At 50.0% G+C, this 18498-nt stretch overlaps 1 protein-coding gene across 9 annotated transcripts in view; it reads right to left on the bottom strand.

Annotated features, from left to right (window-relative positions):
• KDM2A (lysine demethylase 2A) overlaps positions 1 to 18498 on the bottom strand; it is a 240164-nt gene that overhangs the window by 13004 nt on the left and 208662 nt on the right. For all 9 annotated transcript variants that reach the window (XM_073563336.1, XM_073563333.1, XM_073563331.1 and 6 more), the window contains 2 exons: positions 18102 to 18260; positions 17790 to 18005 (listed from right to left, as the gene is read on the bottom strand). In XM_073563336.1, the coding sequence (XP_073419437.1) occupies positions 17790 to 18005; positions 18102 to 18260 (375 nt within the window). The remainder of the gene's footprint in view (positions 1 to 17789; positions 18006 to 18101; positions 18261 to 18498) is intronic.

The raw sequence follows: 18498 nt of genomic DNA, 5'->3' as shown, positions 1-18498 counted from the left end.
CATGACACCACCAGCCTGAACCGTTGATACAAGGCAGGATGGATCCATGCTTTCATGTTGTTTACGCCAAATTCTGACCCTACCATCCGAATGTCGCAGCAGAAATCGAGACTCATCAGACCAGGCAACGTTTTTCCAATCTTCTACTGTCCAATTTCGATGAGCTTGTGCAAATTGTAGCCTCAGTTTCCTGTTCTTAGCTGAGAGGAGTGGTACCCGGTGTGGTCTTCTGCTGCTGTAGCCCATCTGCCTCAAAGTTTGACGCACTGTGCGTTCAGAGATGCTCTTCTGCCTACCTTGGTTGTAACGGGTGGCAATTTGAGTCACTGTTGCCTTTCTATCAGCTCGAACCAGTCTGCCCATTCTCCTCTGACCTCTGGCATCAACAAGGCATTTCCGGCCACAGAACTGCCGCTCACTGGATTTTTTTTCTTTTTCGGACCATTCTCTGTAAACCCTAGAGATGGTTGTGCGTGAAAATCCCAGTAGATCAGCAGTTTCTGAAATACTCAGACCAGCCCTTCTGGCACCAACAATCATGCCACGTTCAAAGGCACTCAAATCACCTTTCTTCCCCATACTGATGCTCGGTTTGAACTGCAGGAGATTGTCTTGACCATGTCTACATGCCTAAATGCACTGAGTTGCCGCCATGTGATTGGCTGATTAGAAATTAAGTCTTAACACACAGTTGGACAGGTGTACCTAATAAAGTGGCCAGTGAGTGTAAATAGGAGTGGGGATAGAGGGCACCCTTGTCTTGTCCCGTTTTTTATCCCAAAGCTAGGAGAAAGATCATTACTGATTTTCAGTCGAGCTGTTGGATGAGAGTACAGAGCAAGGATTTTCCCTATGAAGGAGTCCGGAAAGCCAAACTTCGTTAATGTTTTTTCCATATACTCCAAATCAATTCGATCAAAAGCCTTTTCGGCATCAGTTGATAGAAGAGCGGTTTGAATATTTTTGCATTTTGTAAAATGAATTATGGTTTTTATAATATCTTTGGCTTCTCTACCCCCCACAAAGCCCACATGGTCGAGGTTGATCAAATCCGACAAGAGGTTCTGTACCCTTTTGGCCGAAATCCTTGCATAGAACTTGATATCTTTGTTAATCAACGAGATTGGCCTATAGCTGCCACAAAGGGTTGGGTCCTTACCCTCTTTCGGGATAAGAGCAATATGGGCTGAGAGTGCTTCCGTTTTAAATGTATTTGTTCTAGTTATATTGTTAAAATATTTCAGTAGGTATGGGGCGAGTTCTTCTCTGAAAATTTTATAGTACTTCATAGAGTATCCATCTGGGCCTGGAGTTTTCCCTTTGGGGCTTGTTTTAATGGCAGATTCAAGTTCATCCATTGTGATTGGGTTATCTAGAGAGTGTATTTGCTGGGGTGTTAGTTTAGGTAGTTCTATTGTTTGTAGGTAATTATTCATGAGTTCAGATTTCCTTTTCTGATCTGTGGAGTATTTTGTTTTTAAGTTATAAAGATTTGAATAAAATAAACTAAAAATATCCATTTCCTCCGTTTTGTGGTGCAATTGATCTCGAGAGTCTTTAATTTTTTGTATATAAGCTGAATTAATTTTTTTTTTTTTTTAACTACCGTATTTTTCGCTTTATAAGACGCACTTTTGTTCCCCCAAATTTTGGGGGAAAGTAGGGGGTGCGTCTTATAATCCGAATATACGGGGGAGGGGGTGTATATATATATATGTACTGCAGGGTCCAGGGGAGGTGGGGGCAGCTTTGGAGCGGTGCTGTGAGCTGGTAAAAGCTGCCGAAGGGAGCCTTTGATCTCCTGCTCCCGCTCATATAATATGCACTGCCGCTGTCCATCACCATGGTGCTGAAACCGCACCACGGTGACTGGCAGGGGGAGCGGTGCATATTATAGCTGCCTGCGCCCTCCTTTGATCGCACATGATCCCCTGTGTTAGATATCGCCCCCATGCTGCTGCCCATAGTAAAATAAAAAACTCTTTCCTTACCTCCTCCAGCGCTGATCTCCCGGTGTCTCTGCTGCTGCTGTCATCAGCACTCTGCTGTGCTGATCACATGACCGGCTCTGAGAACCAGGAAGTGGAGGAGGAGCTCAACCACACTGAGGGAGACACGAGGAGGGACAGCGCTGAGAAGGTAAGGAAAGAGTTTATTTTACTAAAAGCAGCAGCATGGAGGCGATATCTAACACAGGGTGATGTGTGCCAGCCACAGGGGGGCCAGTGTGCCAGCCACAGGGGGGCCAGTGTGCCAGCCACAGGGTGATGTGTGCCAGCCACAGGGGGCCAGTGTGCCAGCCACAGGGTGATGTGTGCCAGCCACAGGGGCCAGTGTGCCAGCCACAGGGTGATGTGTGCCAGCCACAGGGGCCAGTGTGCCAGCCACAGGGGCCAGTGTGCCAGCCACAGGGGGGCCAGTGTGCCAGCCACAGGGGGGCCAGTGTGCCAGCCACAGGGGGGCCAGTGTGCCAGCCACAGGGGGGCCAGTGTGCCAGCCACAGGGGGGCCTGTGTGCCAGCCACAGGGTGATGTGTGCCAGCCACAGGGGGGCCAGTGTGCCAGCCACAGGGTGATGTGTGCCAGCCACAGGGGGGCCAGTGTGCCAGCCACAGGGGGGCCAGTGTGCCAGCCACAGGGGGGCCAGTGTGCCAGCCACAGGGGGGCCAGTGTGCCAGCCACAGGGGGGCCAGTGTGCCAGCCACAGGGGGGCCAGTGTGCCAGCCACAGGGGGGCCAGTGTGCCAGCCACAGGGTGATGTGTGCCAGCCACAGGGTGATGTGTGCCAGCCACAGGGGGGCCAGTGTGCCAGCCACAGGGTGATGTGTGCCAGCCACTGGGGGCCGTGTGCCAGCCACAGGGTGATGTGTGCCAGCCACTGGGGGCCGTGTGCCAGCCACAGGGGGGCCAGTGTGCCAGCCACAGGGGGGCCAGTGTGCCAGCCACAGGGGGGCCAGTGTGCCAGCCACAGGGTGATGTGTGCCAGCCACAGGGGGGCCAGTGTGCCAGCCACAGGGGGGCCAGTGTGCCAGCCACAGGGGGGCCAGTGTGCCAGCCACAGGGGGGCCAGTGTGCCAGCCACAGGGTAATGTGTGCCAGCCACAGGGGGGCCAGTGTGCCAGCCACAGGGGGGCCAGTGTGCCAGCCACAGGGGGGCCAGTGTGCCAGCCACAGGGGGGCCAGTGTGCCAGCCACAGGGGGGCCAGTGTGCCAGCCACAGGGGGCCAGTGTGCCAGCCACAGGGTGATGTGTGCCAGCCACAGGGGCCAGTGTGCCAGCCACAGGGGCCAGTGTGCCAGCCACAGGGGCCAGTGTGCCAGCCACAGGGGCCAGTGTGCCAGCCACAGGGTGATGTGTGCCAGCCACAGGGGCCAGTGTGCCAGCCACAGGGTGATGTGTGCCAGCCACAGGGGCCAGTGTGCCAGCCACAGGGTGATGTGTGCCAGCCACAGGGTGATGTGTGCCAGCCACAGGGGGGCCAGTGTGCCAGCCACAGGGTGATGTGTGCCAGCCACAGGGGGGCCAGTGTGCCAGCCACAGGGGCCAGTGTGCCAGCCACAGGGGCCAGTGTGCCAGCCACAGGGGCCAGTGTGCCAGCCACAGGGGCCAGTGTGCCAGCCACAGGGGCCAGTGTGCCAGCCACAGGGTGATGTGTGCCAGCCACAGGGGGGCCAGTGTGCCAGCCACAGGGTGATGTGTGCCAGCCACAGGGGGGCCAGTGTGCCAGCCACAGGGTGATGTGTGCCAGCCACAGGGGGGCCAGTGTGCCAGCCACAGGGGGGCCAGTGTGCCAGCCACAGGGTGATGTGTGCCAGCCACAGGGGGGCCAGTGTGCCAGCCACAGGGTGATGTGTGCCAGCCACAGGGGGGCCAGTGTGCCAGCCACAGGGGGGCCAGTGTGCCAGCCACAGGGTGATGTGTGCCAGCCACAGGGGGGCCAGTGTGCCAGCCACAGGGTGATGTGTGCCAGCCACTGGGGGCCGTGTGCCAGCCACAGGGTGATGTGTGCCAGCCACAGGGGGGCCAGTGTGCCAGCCACAGGGGGGCCAGTGTGCCAGCCACAGGGGGGCCAGTGTGCCAGCCACAGGGGGGCCAGTGTGCCAGCCACAGGGGGGCCAGTGTGCCAGCCACAGGGGGGCCAGTGTGCCAGCCACAGGGGGGCCAGTGTGCCAGCCACAGGGGGGCCAGTGTGCCAGCCACAGGGGGGCCAGTGTGCCAGCCACAGGGGGGCCAGTGTGCCAGCCACAGGGTGATGTGTGCCAGCCACAGGGGGCCAGTGTGCCAGCCACAGGGGGCCAGTGTGCCAGCCACAGGGGCCAGTGTGCCAGCCACAGGGGCCAGTGTGCCAGCCACAGGGGGCCCGTGTGCCAGCACAAGGGGGCTATATTCAATATAAGGTGGCCATATCCAGATTAAGGGGGCTAATTTTAGGGTGGGGGGGCTATGAGGGACATATACCCTATATGATTTGTTAGACGGACACTGGCATTATAAGACGGACCCCATTTATTAAAAAATTCTCTATTCCTTCACCACATTTGGGGGTGCGTCTTATAATCAGGTGCGTCTTATAAAGCGAAAAATACGGTAAGTTCGCCAGATTTTTACCGCACTTATTTGCCTGGGTATATATTTTTAATCTTGAAAATTGCAAATATTTTTCAGATTCTTGTCTCAACAATTCTCTGAGTTCTGCTCTAAGTCTAAAAAGATCTTTTTCTAAAGAGGCTTCTTGAGAGAGTTTATGCTTCTCCTCTAGTACCTTTATTTGGGATAGTAGTGAGGTTGTGAGTTTCTCCTTTTCTTTCTTTTTCCTAGAGCCCAATTCTAAGACAGAGCCCCTGAGCACCGCTTTGTGTGCCTCCCAGACATTACAGTCAGAGATGTCGTTACTACTGTTCTCCAGAAAAAATTGTTTAATATTCTTCCTTATGGATTCTCGAGATTCAGTAACGTATATTAAATTATTATTAAGTTTCCAATTAAAGGCTCTTTTTTTGTGTTACTTAGTATGATGTTGGCGAACAATGGGGCATGGTCCGAGTACATTATATTATCGTAAGAGGTCTTTTTAACCGAGATTATTAGGTGATGTGGTATGAATAGATAAGCCGATTCTTGAGTATTTTTTATGTACTGATGAGAAGAACGAATAATCCCTCGTTGAAGGGTGTATTATTCTCCATGTATCCAACAGGAGAAGATCCATCAGTGATTTTTTAAAATATCTAGTTGTTTTATGTGGTATGGATGATTGCCCATTAGAAGTGTCAAGAGGGTGATGTAGGGAGATGTTGAAATTGCCTCCAAGAATTGATACGCCTTCAACAAAATGATTGAAAAGCCTAAATATTTTTTTGATAAAGGGAAGGTGGTTCGCATTCGGGGCATATATATTAAAGTGTATGTCTTGTTATAGATCATACATTTCAGAAAAAGATATCTTCCGTCTCCATCAAGTAAGGCATCTTTAAATACAAAGGGGAGATTCTTGCTAACAACAATGGAGACCCCTTTATTTCTTTTATTTGGAGAGGTAGAGTTGTACCATTTGGTGAATGTTTTATTTTTGGTTATGGGGGTATACGTTCTCTTGAAATGGGTTTCTTGAAAAAAGATTACATCCACTTTATTCTTCTCTAAATGTCTCAATATTTGTGTTCTTTTCTGTGGAACATTTATGCCTTTAACATTGAAGGTTGCTATATTTAAATTGGCCATTCTGCGCTGAAAAAGCCAAACGGTGCTCCTTCCCTTCCAAGCTCTGCCATGAGCCCAAACTGTGGTTTACCCACACATATGGGGTATCAGCCTACTCAGGACAAATTGCACAACTTTTGGGGTCCAATTTCCTGTTACCCTTGGGAAAATAAAAAAAAAAAATTGGGGGCAAAAATATCATTTTTGTGTAAAAAAAATGATTTTTTTTATTTTTATGGCTCTACGTTATAAACTTCTGTGAAGCACTTGGGGGTTCAAAGCACTTTGAGCCCCCAAGTGCTTCACAGAAGTTTATAACGGGAGAACATCTAGATAAGTTCCTTGGGGGAAGGGGGGGGGGGGGTCTAGTTTCCAAAATGGGGTCAATTGTGGGGGGTTTCCACAGTTTAGGCACATCAGGGGTTCTCCAAACGTGACATGACACCCGCAGACCATTCCATCAAAGTCTGCATTCCAAAACATCACTACTTCCCTTCCGAGCCCCGACGTGTCCATACAGTAGTTTTCTCCCATATATGGGGTAACAGCGTACTCAGGACAAATTGGACAACAACTTTTGGGATCCAATTTCTCCTGTTACCCTTGGGAAAATAAAAAAAAATTGGGGACTAAAAGATCATGCTTGTGGAAAAAATATGATTTTTTTGATTTTCACGCCCGGGCGTTATAAACTTTTGTGAAGCACTTGGGGGTTCAAAGTGCTCACCACACTCTAGATAAGTTCCTTGGGGGGTATAGTTTCCAAAATGGGGTCACTTGTGGGGGGGGGGTTCCATTGTTCAGGCACATCAGAGGCTCTCCAAACGCGACATAACGCCCGATCTCAATTCCAGCCAATTTTGCGTTAAACCGTGCTTCTTCACTTCCGAGCTCTGCCATGCACCCAAATAGTGGTTTACCCCCACATGTGGGGTATCAGCGTACTCAGGACAAATTGCACAATAACTTTTATGGTCCTGTTTCCCTTGGGAAAACAATTGGGGGTGAAAAGACCATTTTTGTGGAAAAAATCTGACGTTTTAATTTTACAGCTGTACGTTATAAACTTATGTGAAGCCCATGGGTGTTCAAAGTTCTCACCAGACATCTAGGTAAGTTCCTTGCGGGGGGGGGTCTAGTTTCCAAAATGGTGTCAATTGTGGGGGGTTTCCACTGTTTAGGCACATCAGGGGCTCTCCACACGTGACATGGCGTCCGATCTCAATTCCACCCATTTTTGCGTTGAAAAAGTCAAACAACGATCCTTCCCTTTCGAGCTCTGCCATGCGCCGAAACAGTGGTTCCCCCCACATATCAGGTATCAGCGTACTCAGGACAAATTGCACAATAACTTTTGCAGTCCAATTTCTCCTGTTACCCTTGGTAAAATTAAAAAAAAATTGGACCTGAATTTTTTTGTGAAAAAAAGTTAAATGTTCATTATTTTTTAAACATTCAAAATATTTCTGTGACGCACCTGAAAGGTTAATGAACTTTTTCAATGTGGTTTTGAGTACCGTCAGGGGTGCAGTTTTTAGAATGGTATCACTTTCGGGTATTTTCTATCATACAGACCCCTCAAAGTGACTTCAAATGTAATGTGGTCCCTAAAAAAATGGTGTTGTAAAAATGAGAAATCACTGGTCAACTTTTAACCCTTACAACTTCCTAACCAAATAAAATTTTGGTTCCAAAATTGTGCTGATGTAAAGTAAAGTAAACATATGTGAAATGTTACTTAAGTTTGTTGTGTGCCATATCTCTGTGATTTAAGGGCATAAAAATTCAAATTTGGAAACTGCAAAATTTTCAATAATTTGACAAATTTCTGTTTTTTTTTCACAAAAATGCAAGTTATATGAATGAAATTTTACCACTAACATAAAGCACAATATGTCACGAGAAAATGTCAGAATCACCAGGATCCATGGAAGCATTCCAGAGTTATTACCTCAAAGGGACAGTGGTCAGAATTGTAAAAATTGGCACGGACACTAATGTGCAAACCATCCTTGGCGGTAAAGGGGTTAAAAGCTGTTATAGTGTCTGCCATTACTACCCTCTTGAGATAGGGAATTCCACAGTCTGCCTGCTCTAACTGTAAAGAATCCTTTCCTATTTAACTGCCAGAATCCTCTTTCTTCCACCCTTAATGAGTGCATCCTAGTCCGCAGTATGGTCTTTGGAAGGATTAGGTGAATTTTACATGCTAAAAAGCAGTTTATGCTAGGTTAGTCTGGTCGATAAGGACTACACTCTAAGAGGACTGGCAATCCATATGAGAGCAAATGAACGGCACCAAGGTACTCCTACTCACTCAAGAAGAAAACAGGATTTTTGGGTTGCTTACCGTAAAATCTGTTTCTCGGAGCCTTCATTGGGGGACACAGAGACCATGGGTGTATGCTGCTGCCACTAGGAGGCTGACATTATGCACAAAAAAAGGTTAGCTCCTCCTCCGCAGTGTACACCCCACCGACCGGCAGGGAATTCCTCAGTTAGTGAGAAAGCAGTAGGAGAAGTAACAGACTAGATTGAGAACAGAACAAACAACTCAACTGTAACCAATCAACCAAAGTAAGAACAGGAGTTGTAAAACATGGGAGGGTGCTGTGTCCCCCAATGAAGGCTCCGAGAAACAGATTTTACGGTAAGCAACCCAAAAATCCTGTTTTCTCGTTTGCCTTATTGGGGGACACAGAGACCATGGGACGTCCCAAAGCAGTCCCTGGGATGGGAAACAAACTTCCATCAGGCCAGTGGACTCACCACCGCTGCCTGCAGGATCCTTCTACCTAGGCTGGCGTCCGCCGACGCGTAGGTGTGGACCTTGTAGAATTTCACAAACGTGTGAACCGAAGACCAGGTTGCAGCTTTGCAAAGCTGCAGTGCGGAGGCTCTGTGGCGTACCGCCCAGGAAGCACCCACTGCCCGGGTAGAGTGCGCTCTGATCCCCGGAGGGGCCACTCAATGCTTAACCCGGTAGGCCTCCAAAATTGCCGATCTGATCCAGCGAGCAATAGTAGCTTGGGAAGCCGGGTGACCTTTCCGCGCCCCATCTGGAATGACGAAAAGAGAGTCCGTCTTTCGCAAGGAAGATGTCCTAGACAGATAGACTCATCGCCCTGACCAGATCCAGCTTGTTCAGGGACCGCTCCCGAGGGTGAGATGGACTCGGACAGAAGGACGGCAGAACAATATCCTCATTGAGGTGAAAGGAGGACACCACCCTTCGGAAGAAAAGAGGGTGGAGGCCGCAGAACTACCTTGTCCTGGTGAAGTACCAGGAAAGGAGAGCGGCAGGAAAGAGCCGCCAATTCCGACACGCGCCGGATGGAGGTGATGGCCACCAGAAAGGCTACCTTCCAGGAGAGAAGGGAAAGGGAGACTTCTCTGAGAGGTTCAAAGGGAGAACCTTGCAGAACCTCAATAACCAGATTAAGATCCCATGGATCCACGGGCGCTCGATACGGAGGAGCCGTGTGAGCCACGCCCTGAAGAAAGGTTTTGACCTGAGGGCGGGAGGCCAAAGTCTTCTGAAATAAAATGGACAGCGCCGAAACTTGACCCTTCAAGGAACTGAGAGCAAGCCCCGCATCCAGCCCTGCCTGAAGAAACGCCAGAACTGAAGGGAGCGAAAAGCACATAGGCACGATGTTATTGGCCTCACACCAAGTGAAATAGGCCTTCCAAGTACGGTAGTAAATTTTGGAAGATGATGGCTTCCTGGCTCGGATCATGGTATGAATTACTCGACCGGAGAATCCTGCTCGTTTCAAAACCTCGGTCTCAACAGCCACGCCGTTAAATTGAGCAGCCGAGAATTGGGGTGGCAAATCGGACCTTGAGACAGCAGATCTGCCCTGTCTGGAAGCTTCCAGGGGACGTCCGCGAGAAGGTTGACAATGTCCGCGAACCAAGACCTTCTGGGCCAATTCGGGGCGATGAGAATGACTGGAATTCCTTCTGCTTTGATCTTCTTCAGCAGCTTGGGAAGAAGAGGTAGGGGAGGAAACAGGTAGGGGAGCTCGAACTGTGACCAAGGAATGGCCAGAGCGTCGGCGCCCACTGCGAGAGGATCTCGAGCTCTGGATACAAACTGTGGGACCTTCCTGTTGAGGCGAGAAGCTAGCAGATCTACGTCCGGGGTTCCCCAACGACTGCAGAGCTGAAGAAATACCTTCGGATGTAGGGACCACTCTCCTGCCGCGAGACCCTCGCGGCTGAGAAAGTCGGCGGCCCAGTTGTCTACGCCGGGAATGTGTACCGCGGAGATTGTCGGTACCGAAATCTCTGCCCACTGAAGGATCTTGGACACTTCTGCCAGGGCTGAGACACTCCGTGTCCCTCCTTGGCGGTTGACATATGCCACCGCTGTGGCATTGTCTGTCTGAATCCGGACAGGCAGGCCCCTGAGGAGCCTTTCCCAGTGGACGAGAGCCAGATGGATCGCTCGTATCTCTAGTACGTTGATCGGCAGAGCAGATTCTTGAGTCGACCAACGACCCTGAACAGTGTGATTGCGGAACACTGCACCCCAGCCGAGGAGGCTGGCGTCCGTTGTTACAATCTGCCAGTGAACAGGAAGAAAAGACCGCCCCAAGAGGATGAGAGGAGACGTCAACCACCAGTTGAGTGACCGCTTGATCCGGCATGAAAGACGAACAGGGCGATCCAAGGACAGAGCCGACCAGTTCCACCTCAACAGAATGGCGTGTTGGAGAGGTCTGGCGTGAAATTGGGCAAAGGGAACTGCCTCTATTGCCGCCACCATCTTTCCCAGGACCCTCATAGCTGTTCGGAGGGACAGAAATCGTGTGGTCTGCAGCAATCGTACAGCCTGCTGCAGGGAGAGAATCTTCTCTTGTGGGAGAAAGACCCTTGACCGACGAGTGTCGAACAGTAGGCCCAGAAACACAAGACGTTGAGTAGGGACCAGACAGGACTTTTTCCTGTTGACGATCCACCCGAAATCGGAAAGAGCGTCCAGGACGATCGTCAAACTTAGGCGTGCCTGTTGGAAAGAGGGAGCTTTGATCAGAATATCGTCGAGGTACGGAAAAAGAACGAGACCTCTGATCCTCAACAAGGCCATCAACGCAGCCATGATCTTCGTGAAGACTCTGGGAGCGGTGGCGAGACCTAAGGGCAGCGCGACGAACTGGTAATGTTCCTGGCAAACCGCAAAACGCAGGAACTTCTGATGTCCGGAGAATATGGGAACATGTAGATAGGCATCTTGGATGTCTATTGAACACATGAATTCCTGCTCCTCCATGGAAGCGATTACCGAGCGAACCGACTCCATCCGGAAGTGGCGAAGACGGACTCTCTTGTTGAGCAGCTTGAGATCCAAGACGGGTCGGACCGCCCCGTCTTTTTTCGGCACGACAAACAGGTTTGAATAAAACCCTGTAAACCGCTCCGATTCTGGAACTGGCACAATCACCCCGGAACGGAGGAGAGAGTCGATGGCCGTAAAGAACCCCGGGATCAAAGCTGGATCTTTTGGAGGACGGGATTCGAAGAAACGATCCCGTCGAAGAGAGACGAACTCTATCTTGTATCCTGACGATACAACCTCCCTGACCCAAGCCTCCTCTACTGAGGCCAGCCAGACGTCCTTGAAGAACAGGAGTCGACCTCCCAATTGGAAGGGACCCTGGGGAGTCCGAGGATAGTCATGCTGATGTGGGCCGTCCAGATCCGGATCTGGATGGTCTGCCCTGCGAAGAGTGGGAGTGCCAGGAGGGAGTGGGTCTGAAGGAAACTTTCTTCCTATCTTGGCGTGCCTGCGGTCTTTGTTGGTTGGAGGAGGTCTCCGCCGTATTGAAACGGCGGTAAGCCCGAAAGGGTCGAAACTGACGCCTCAGTGGGGGACTGCGAGGCTTGGACTGAGGCAGGAGAGAACTCGTGCCTCCGGTGGCGTCCTTAATAATTTGGTCCAATTGGGATCCAAAGAGGCGCCCTCCCTGAAAAGGCAGATTAGTAAGCGACTTTTTAGAAGACAGGTCCGCCTGCCAGGCCTTGAGCCAAATTGTACGTCGGATTGCCACGTTACTTGACGCCTGAACTACGCAGGAAGCGGCATCCAAAGAAGCAGAAAGCAGATAATCTCCCACATGGGAAATCTGAGTGGCAAGATCGGCCAATCGATCTGGTTGTGCTTTCTCTAGGATGCCCTGACGAAGATCCTCTGCCCAAGTGGCTATGGCTTTTGCTGCCCAAGATGAAGCAAAAATTGGGCATACCGCCGTCGAAGCCGCTTCGAATGCAGACTTCGCTAGGGATTCTATGATCCTATCATTAGAATCCTTTAGAGACGCCACGCCTGAAAGCGGGAGAACCGTGTTATTAGAAAGCCTGGACACGGGCGGATCGACCGAGGGAGAGGCGGACCAGTTGTCCGTGAGCTCTTTAGCAAACGGGTACAGAATGCCGAGACGCTTCCCTCGTTGAAAGCGTCTGGTCGGATCCCCTCTTTCCCTGGTAAAAATCTTTCCAAACTTGGAATGTAAAGGGAATACCCTGGAGGGTGTTTCCTCCCGTCTGAACGAAACCTCCTGATCTGAGGATTTCGCAGGGGGGTCAGCAATGTCAAAGGTCTGATGGATCGCTGCAATGAGGTTCTGCACAGTAACCCTCATGTTCGCATCCTGGTCCGAATCCAGCTCTAAGATCCCCTCAGATGACGTGTCCGAGGAGCGCTCCACCTGACTCGGGAGAGGAGGCCCGGGAGGGAGGCTGCCGAGAAGGACTATGTGGTGACATGGGGCGAGGAGAGGATTCCGGCTGGAGATCCTGCCTGGGTCTTTTGCGACTAACGCTGGCCGACTCAGATGGAACCTCTTGAGACCTGCTGGACCCTGTAGAAGTGTCCAGGGGCAACTTATCCAGGACGGCTACTAGGGACTGAGACACCCTGGTGAAGTCTCCCACTGACTGTGATAGAGACGAGGCCCAGCCAGGCATGGGGGGGTTCACTCTCGCCTGGGGCCCTAGATGGCTCGTGGGCGGCGTCATGTTGAGTAGGATTGCTACAATCCAGGCAGAGGGAAGTGGACTGACCTGAGGGAAGTTTGTGATTGCAAGAAGAGCATGCAAAGAACTTGACAAGAGTGCAGGGGGGAGCCGCAGGGCGGTTACGGTCAGATTTAGAGTTAGACATAGTGAAACCTGAGGTAGTGCCGGAAGGTTTGGGGACAGGGTGCAGAGAAGGGTGTCAGCCTGCAGATGCAGAGCTACTCACGGTCCGGTGACCCCAGAGACCAAGGTATCCACCTCTCTGCAGCTGCAGGTCAGAGCGATATCCGGCTGACAGGCCCAGGGAGCGATATCCGGCAAAAACGCGCTCCCAGGGGAAGGAGGGCGGGCTAACCGCCTGCTGAAAACGGCACCGCCCCTGGCCAGGAACAGGCTGAGAAGAGCGGTGGGAGGGCCTGTAACGGGCAGGAGAGAAGCCCGCTTAGTAGAAAGGGGCGGGGGGCGTGGCCGCGATACAGGAGTAGGCCCAAACTGAAGCCGGGGCCTAAATTAATCGCGGCGGCCGCCTGTCAGCACAGGGGCGGCACGGAGGAACCGCAACATGAGCGCTGCCGGGGAAAAGACCCCTGTCCGGGATAGGGACAGCGGCTGACCTCAAAAAAGGGCTGCCTGGAGGCGCGGGACGGCCCCGGAGACCCGCAGTGCTACCGCATCCTAGCTCCATGGGAATCTCTCCTGACCAAGTCCAGAGACGAGTGGGGATCTAATACTCACCCTGTCCCGGGCCCGAACCCTGAAAATAAAGGTACCTTCTGATTGAAGCTTGTCTGCGTCTCATCCGACCGACAGGCGAGTGGGTGGGAGACGGACGACCAGGACTCTCAGAAAAGCCGACACGTATACATGTTGGCGTCCACCCGGAAGGCTGCTGGTCCTGGTGCAGAGAGCTGCGAGGATACGGGGTGGCAGTACACGCCGTACTCGCAGCCTCTTCGTGGGACTACAGAGGTGACTATTCACCCTGTATCCCTCCGGAGAAACCTGAAAAGGAACGACGCACATCGAGGTAGATATGGGTCTACTGAAAGACCCGTGTCCACCTCCTACTGACACTAAGCTAAACTGAGGAATTCCCTGCCGGTCGGTGGGGTGTACACTGCGGAGGAGGAGCTAACCTTTTTTTGTGCATAGTGTCAGCCTCCTAGTGGCAGCAGCATACACCCATGGTCTCTGTGTCCCCCAATAAGGCGAGCGAGAAAGATCCTTTTTAACTCAAACACGTCGGTGTTCAAAAGTTGATTTATGGTGCTTGCAAGAAAAACACGTGCAAATTCCAAACAATAGGAGCAAAGATGCAGCACTCACCGGATAAGTTAAAAAAACCACAGTCCTTTATTTAGCCATCAACAATGTGGACAAGGTTCAAATCGGGCTGGCAGGTGCAGCCATGCAGGGAACACAGAAGGACGACGGCCGTTTTGTGTTAAAAACGCTTCTATGGGTCCAGATTGGGTGCCAGGCATCACGTCATTCCACCGCATCATAGCCCTGGGACCGCGAGTGCCTACATCGTGGGAACTGTGTCGGCATGGGAGGTGAGTATATACTTTATTATTTTAATCGGGGCCAAACATCTAGCTTAAGAAGAGACTGTTCTAGTAGTGGACAAGCCCTTTAAAGGAACAGCGTACAGCTTGCATTTAATGATTGGTGGTGGCCTGACCTCTACTGGTTCTGAGAAGACCACCATGTTCCTGTGTCACGCACAGTGTAGGACAGAAGAAGTGCAACACAAAGGGATAAGGGGAAGGAGGACCCAACACTAGGGAAGTGGGGAGTGAAGACCCCTAGACAGATCTAACATCATGCTGTCTATCCTATCATCCCTATATAGGTTCCGCACCAATCGCCGAGCAGGATACCTAATCTATGCCTCACCTTGGCGATAAGACCTGCACCTGGGAGGACAGGATGAGCGCTAGGCAATCTTCACTACTACTAAAGACAACTGGGATAGACAAACAAAACAAGGGAACACTTAGCTTGAGAAGACTCAAAGAAACACAGACATCCTCCAGAGAGAATGCTAGCAGACTGCTACAGTTCCAAGCCTCAACAGGGAAATTCCAATAGAAAACAACACCAGGTGTCACCATTAAGGCCAGAGGAGGTGGCCACTAGTCTGCAAGGCCAACCGCGCTGAGACTTTCTGCAGCCAGATATGGTGTGACTGTCTGCAGCCTTTAACACACCGGTGACATCTTGACCACTTAAATTGTACAGAAAAGAAATCTACAGCTGACTATCCACCAGAACCTGAGAATGAGGAGGTCATAGCTAGTTTATATATCACAAAAAAATGTTTTTTTGAAGCGTTTGCAATCATCAAGTGACAAAAATTCAAATCTGAATATACCAGTAAGCTGTATGCTGGCAGGATTATCAAACAACAGCTCGAATTTTTTATGTTATGAACATTTCACCTAGAAGGACAGCACATCTAGAATGAACTCCTTAGTGACAAAACTAATTTTTGTCCTTAATGAGCAGGCCAATTTTTTTTTTTTTTTAATCTGACTAGTGTCACTTTATGTGGTTATAACTCTGGAACACTTCAACGGATCCCACTTATTCGGAGACCGTTTTTGTGACATGTTTTACGTCATGATGGTGGTAAATTTTGATCCATCTGAACTGCGCATATTTGTGAAAATATAAAAAAATTTGACTCAAAATTTGAAAATTTCACAATTTTCAAAATTTACACTCCCTAAATCTGAGAGCTATGCCACACAAAATTATTAGTGAACAACATTTCCCACGTTTTCTTTACATCAGCACAATTTTTTTTTGTTAGAAGAGTTAAAAGTTGACCAGGGATTTCTCCTTTTTTTTCCAGCAAAATTTACAAAACAGTTTTTTTTTTTTTTTTTTTAGGAACCACATCAGGAGAAAATGGACCACAAAATTTGTTGGGCAATTTCTCCAATACCCCATATGTAGGGGAAATCTACTGTTTGGGCACACAGCAGACCTAGGAAGAAAAACATCACAGTTTGAACTTTTGAACGCAAAATATCTGTAATCGAGAGCAGGTGCCATGTCGTGTTTGGAGAGCCCCTGATGTGTACAACAGTAGAAACCCCCCACAAGTGACCCCATTTTGGAAACCATACCCCCTCAAGGATTTTATCCACGGGTATGGTGAGGATTTTTAACCCAGAAGGTAAGACACAGAATTTGATAACATTAGGTCGTCATATTGAATAGGTCATCATTAGAGTTGAGGCAAGTGGTTGCTACTCGAGTTTGCATTGGGTGCTCCAGTATACACCAAGTATCAAAAGGTGCTCATGTGACCCAATGCTAGCTCAAATAGCGAACACTTGCGCTCAACACTAGTCATATCAAATTTTTTTTTTTTTAACTTTGGAAAAAAATCCTAAATAAAATTATAAAAAAGAAATGTAATCTGACTAAGGGGATGACACAGGGAGGATGACATACTAGTTAATGGCTTTTAATTACTGTGATAGACCCCATCACAGTGATTTAAATGAACCAACAGGAAAAATCCCAGCAGATCTTGGTGGGTGCACTGCGCATGCCATTTTTTTTTTTTTTCAGGAAAAGGAGGCAGAGGGTCAAGGGACAGAGATGGAGGGACTGGGGGATGATACATACCGTATTTTCCGCTTTGTAAGACGCACTTTTTTTCCCCAAAATTTGGGGGGAAAACAGGGGTGCGTCTTACAAAGCGGACATGCCTTACCTAGGCTGTGATCGGGGGCGTCCGGCGGTTGCTGGCCGCTGCTGCGGGTGTGTCCGGTGCCGCGTTGTGTGCCCGTCGATGCCCGGGGCTCTGCCAACATTGTGCGACAGGCCAGAGCCCCGGCATTTCCTCGGTTCCCTGTGTGCCGGTAAAAAGATGGCCGCCGGCGCGTGCGCAGATGAGATCTCGGGACCCAGTTCTCGAGAGATGAGATTTGAAATCTCATCTCTCGAGAGCTGGGTCCCGAGATCCCATCTGCGCACGCGCCGGCGGCCATTTTCCCTGGGTTCCCTGTGTGCGCGCGGTGGTGCCTGCAAAAAAATGGCCGCCGCGCGTGCGCAGATGGGATCTCGGGACCCAGCTCTCGAGAGATGAGATTTCAGATCTCATCTCTCGAGAACTGGGTCCCGAGATCCCATCTGCGCACGCGCCGGCGGCCATTTTTTTTTTTTTTACCGGCACTTCAGCGCACGTATACAGGGAACTGAGGAAATGCTGGGGCTCTGGTCTGTCGAACAATGTCGGCAGAGCCCCGGGCATCGTTGGGCACACAACGCCGCACCGGAGGCACCCGCAGCACCGGCCTCCAACCGCCGGACAAGTGGAGAAACCTGACACCAGCACAAGACTCTGCAGCAGCAACGGCACACATCGGAGCCCCCCCTCATCCCTGAATGCGGCCTGCAGCATCACGCCTGCCTCCTCCAGCAGCGAGCCTGGGACCCCGCTACACCGCAGCCACCAACCCTGGTAAGCAATAAGATGCAAGGATTATAAGAGGCACCACCATTTTATTAAAAAATATTTTTTTCTTATTTTTCTCCTCAAAAATTGTGGTGCGTCTTATAATCCGGAGCGTCTTATAAAGCGAAAAATACGGTAATTCTCTCTCCACTGACATGTGTATCATGTCAATAGATGTATATCATATGAAAAAGAGAATGTTTTTAATAGTAGGCACACTTTTTTTTACGTGATCACAGTTATTCATTGAATAACTAAATAACTGGTCCGCCCAGCAAACACTGGAGCAATCCGGCAGGTCACAACCCACAGAAGACCAACTGGAGCTGCACTGATAAAAGATGAAGACAGTGGCTTGTAAGTATGAAAGGGCAGAGAATTTATTTTAGCACTACTCCAGCAATGGAAAACATAAAAAAAAAAAAAAAAAAAAAAAAAAAAGCTGTGGTGATGCTTTAAGTAGCAAAAGGGAAACACAAGTAAAAGGAATGAAAGCGTATGTAAAATGATACTTTTTTTTTATACAAATGTTACATATTACAACTATGACTGACAAAAGCGGAAAAAGAAGACCCAGGATCACAACTTACCAGCCAAGTGGATGTGTGTGAGAGAACCCCGTGTAGATGAGCCTACAGCTGTGAGAAGGTTGACAGACTGATCAATCAACAAAGGGCAGTGGCTGAGGTCAAGCTTAGATAGGTGAGGGCAATATCGTATGATAAGCCGAAGCGTGACATCAGAGATGTCCAAACCAGAAAGACGAAGATCCGTTAAGAAACGCAGCTTGCTTCGAGAGTCATGTCCTACAGGCACCAATAAATCAGAATTTTGGTAAACCATATGAACAGGAGGGCAAGTAATAGGGCTAATGTGAAAAGGGCTGTAAGGCCCACAGTTACCTGGCTTCTCAGTTGGTGGAGCGAGCAGATCTCTTATCTGTGAGTCTTTAATTCCCACACCCCAGCGTAAATCCAGAGTTCTCAGTAGCGGACAGCTGGAGCTACTGAGAGCAGAGACTGCAGACCAGGAGCACCCGGCCAGGATAAGTTCTTTCAATGCTGGGAGAAGACAGTTCATGAAGACAGATCAGTGTCAAAGACATTCCAAAGAAAAGTTTTGAAGAAAAGACTTTCATCAGAGGCAGATCCCACTTTCTCCTCAGACTACGTTGCCACAATGAGTATTTGATGTTGCGGAAACTCTGCAGCATTGCTGCGCTTTTTGCCAGGTTTTAAAAAAAATTGCTGTGTTTTTCATATGATGTGGTATTTGACTTTGATAAAACTTTATTGCTAG

The sequence above is a fragment of the Dendrobates tinctorius genome, unplaced genomic scaffold (assembly GCF_039654945.1).
Source record: "Dendrobates tinctorius isolate UK_male_01 unplaced genomic scaffold, ASM3965494v1 ptg000387l, whole genome shotgun sequence".
NCBI lineage: Eukaryota > Metazoa > Chordata > Amphibia > Anura > Dendrobatidae > Dendrobates > Dendrobates tinctorius.
The sequence above is the reverse complement of the archived record's forward strand: the minus strand, read 5'-3'. Positions and strand labels throughout refer to the sequence as shown.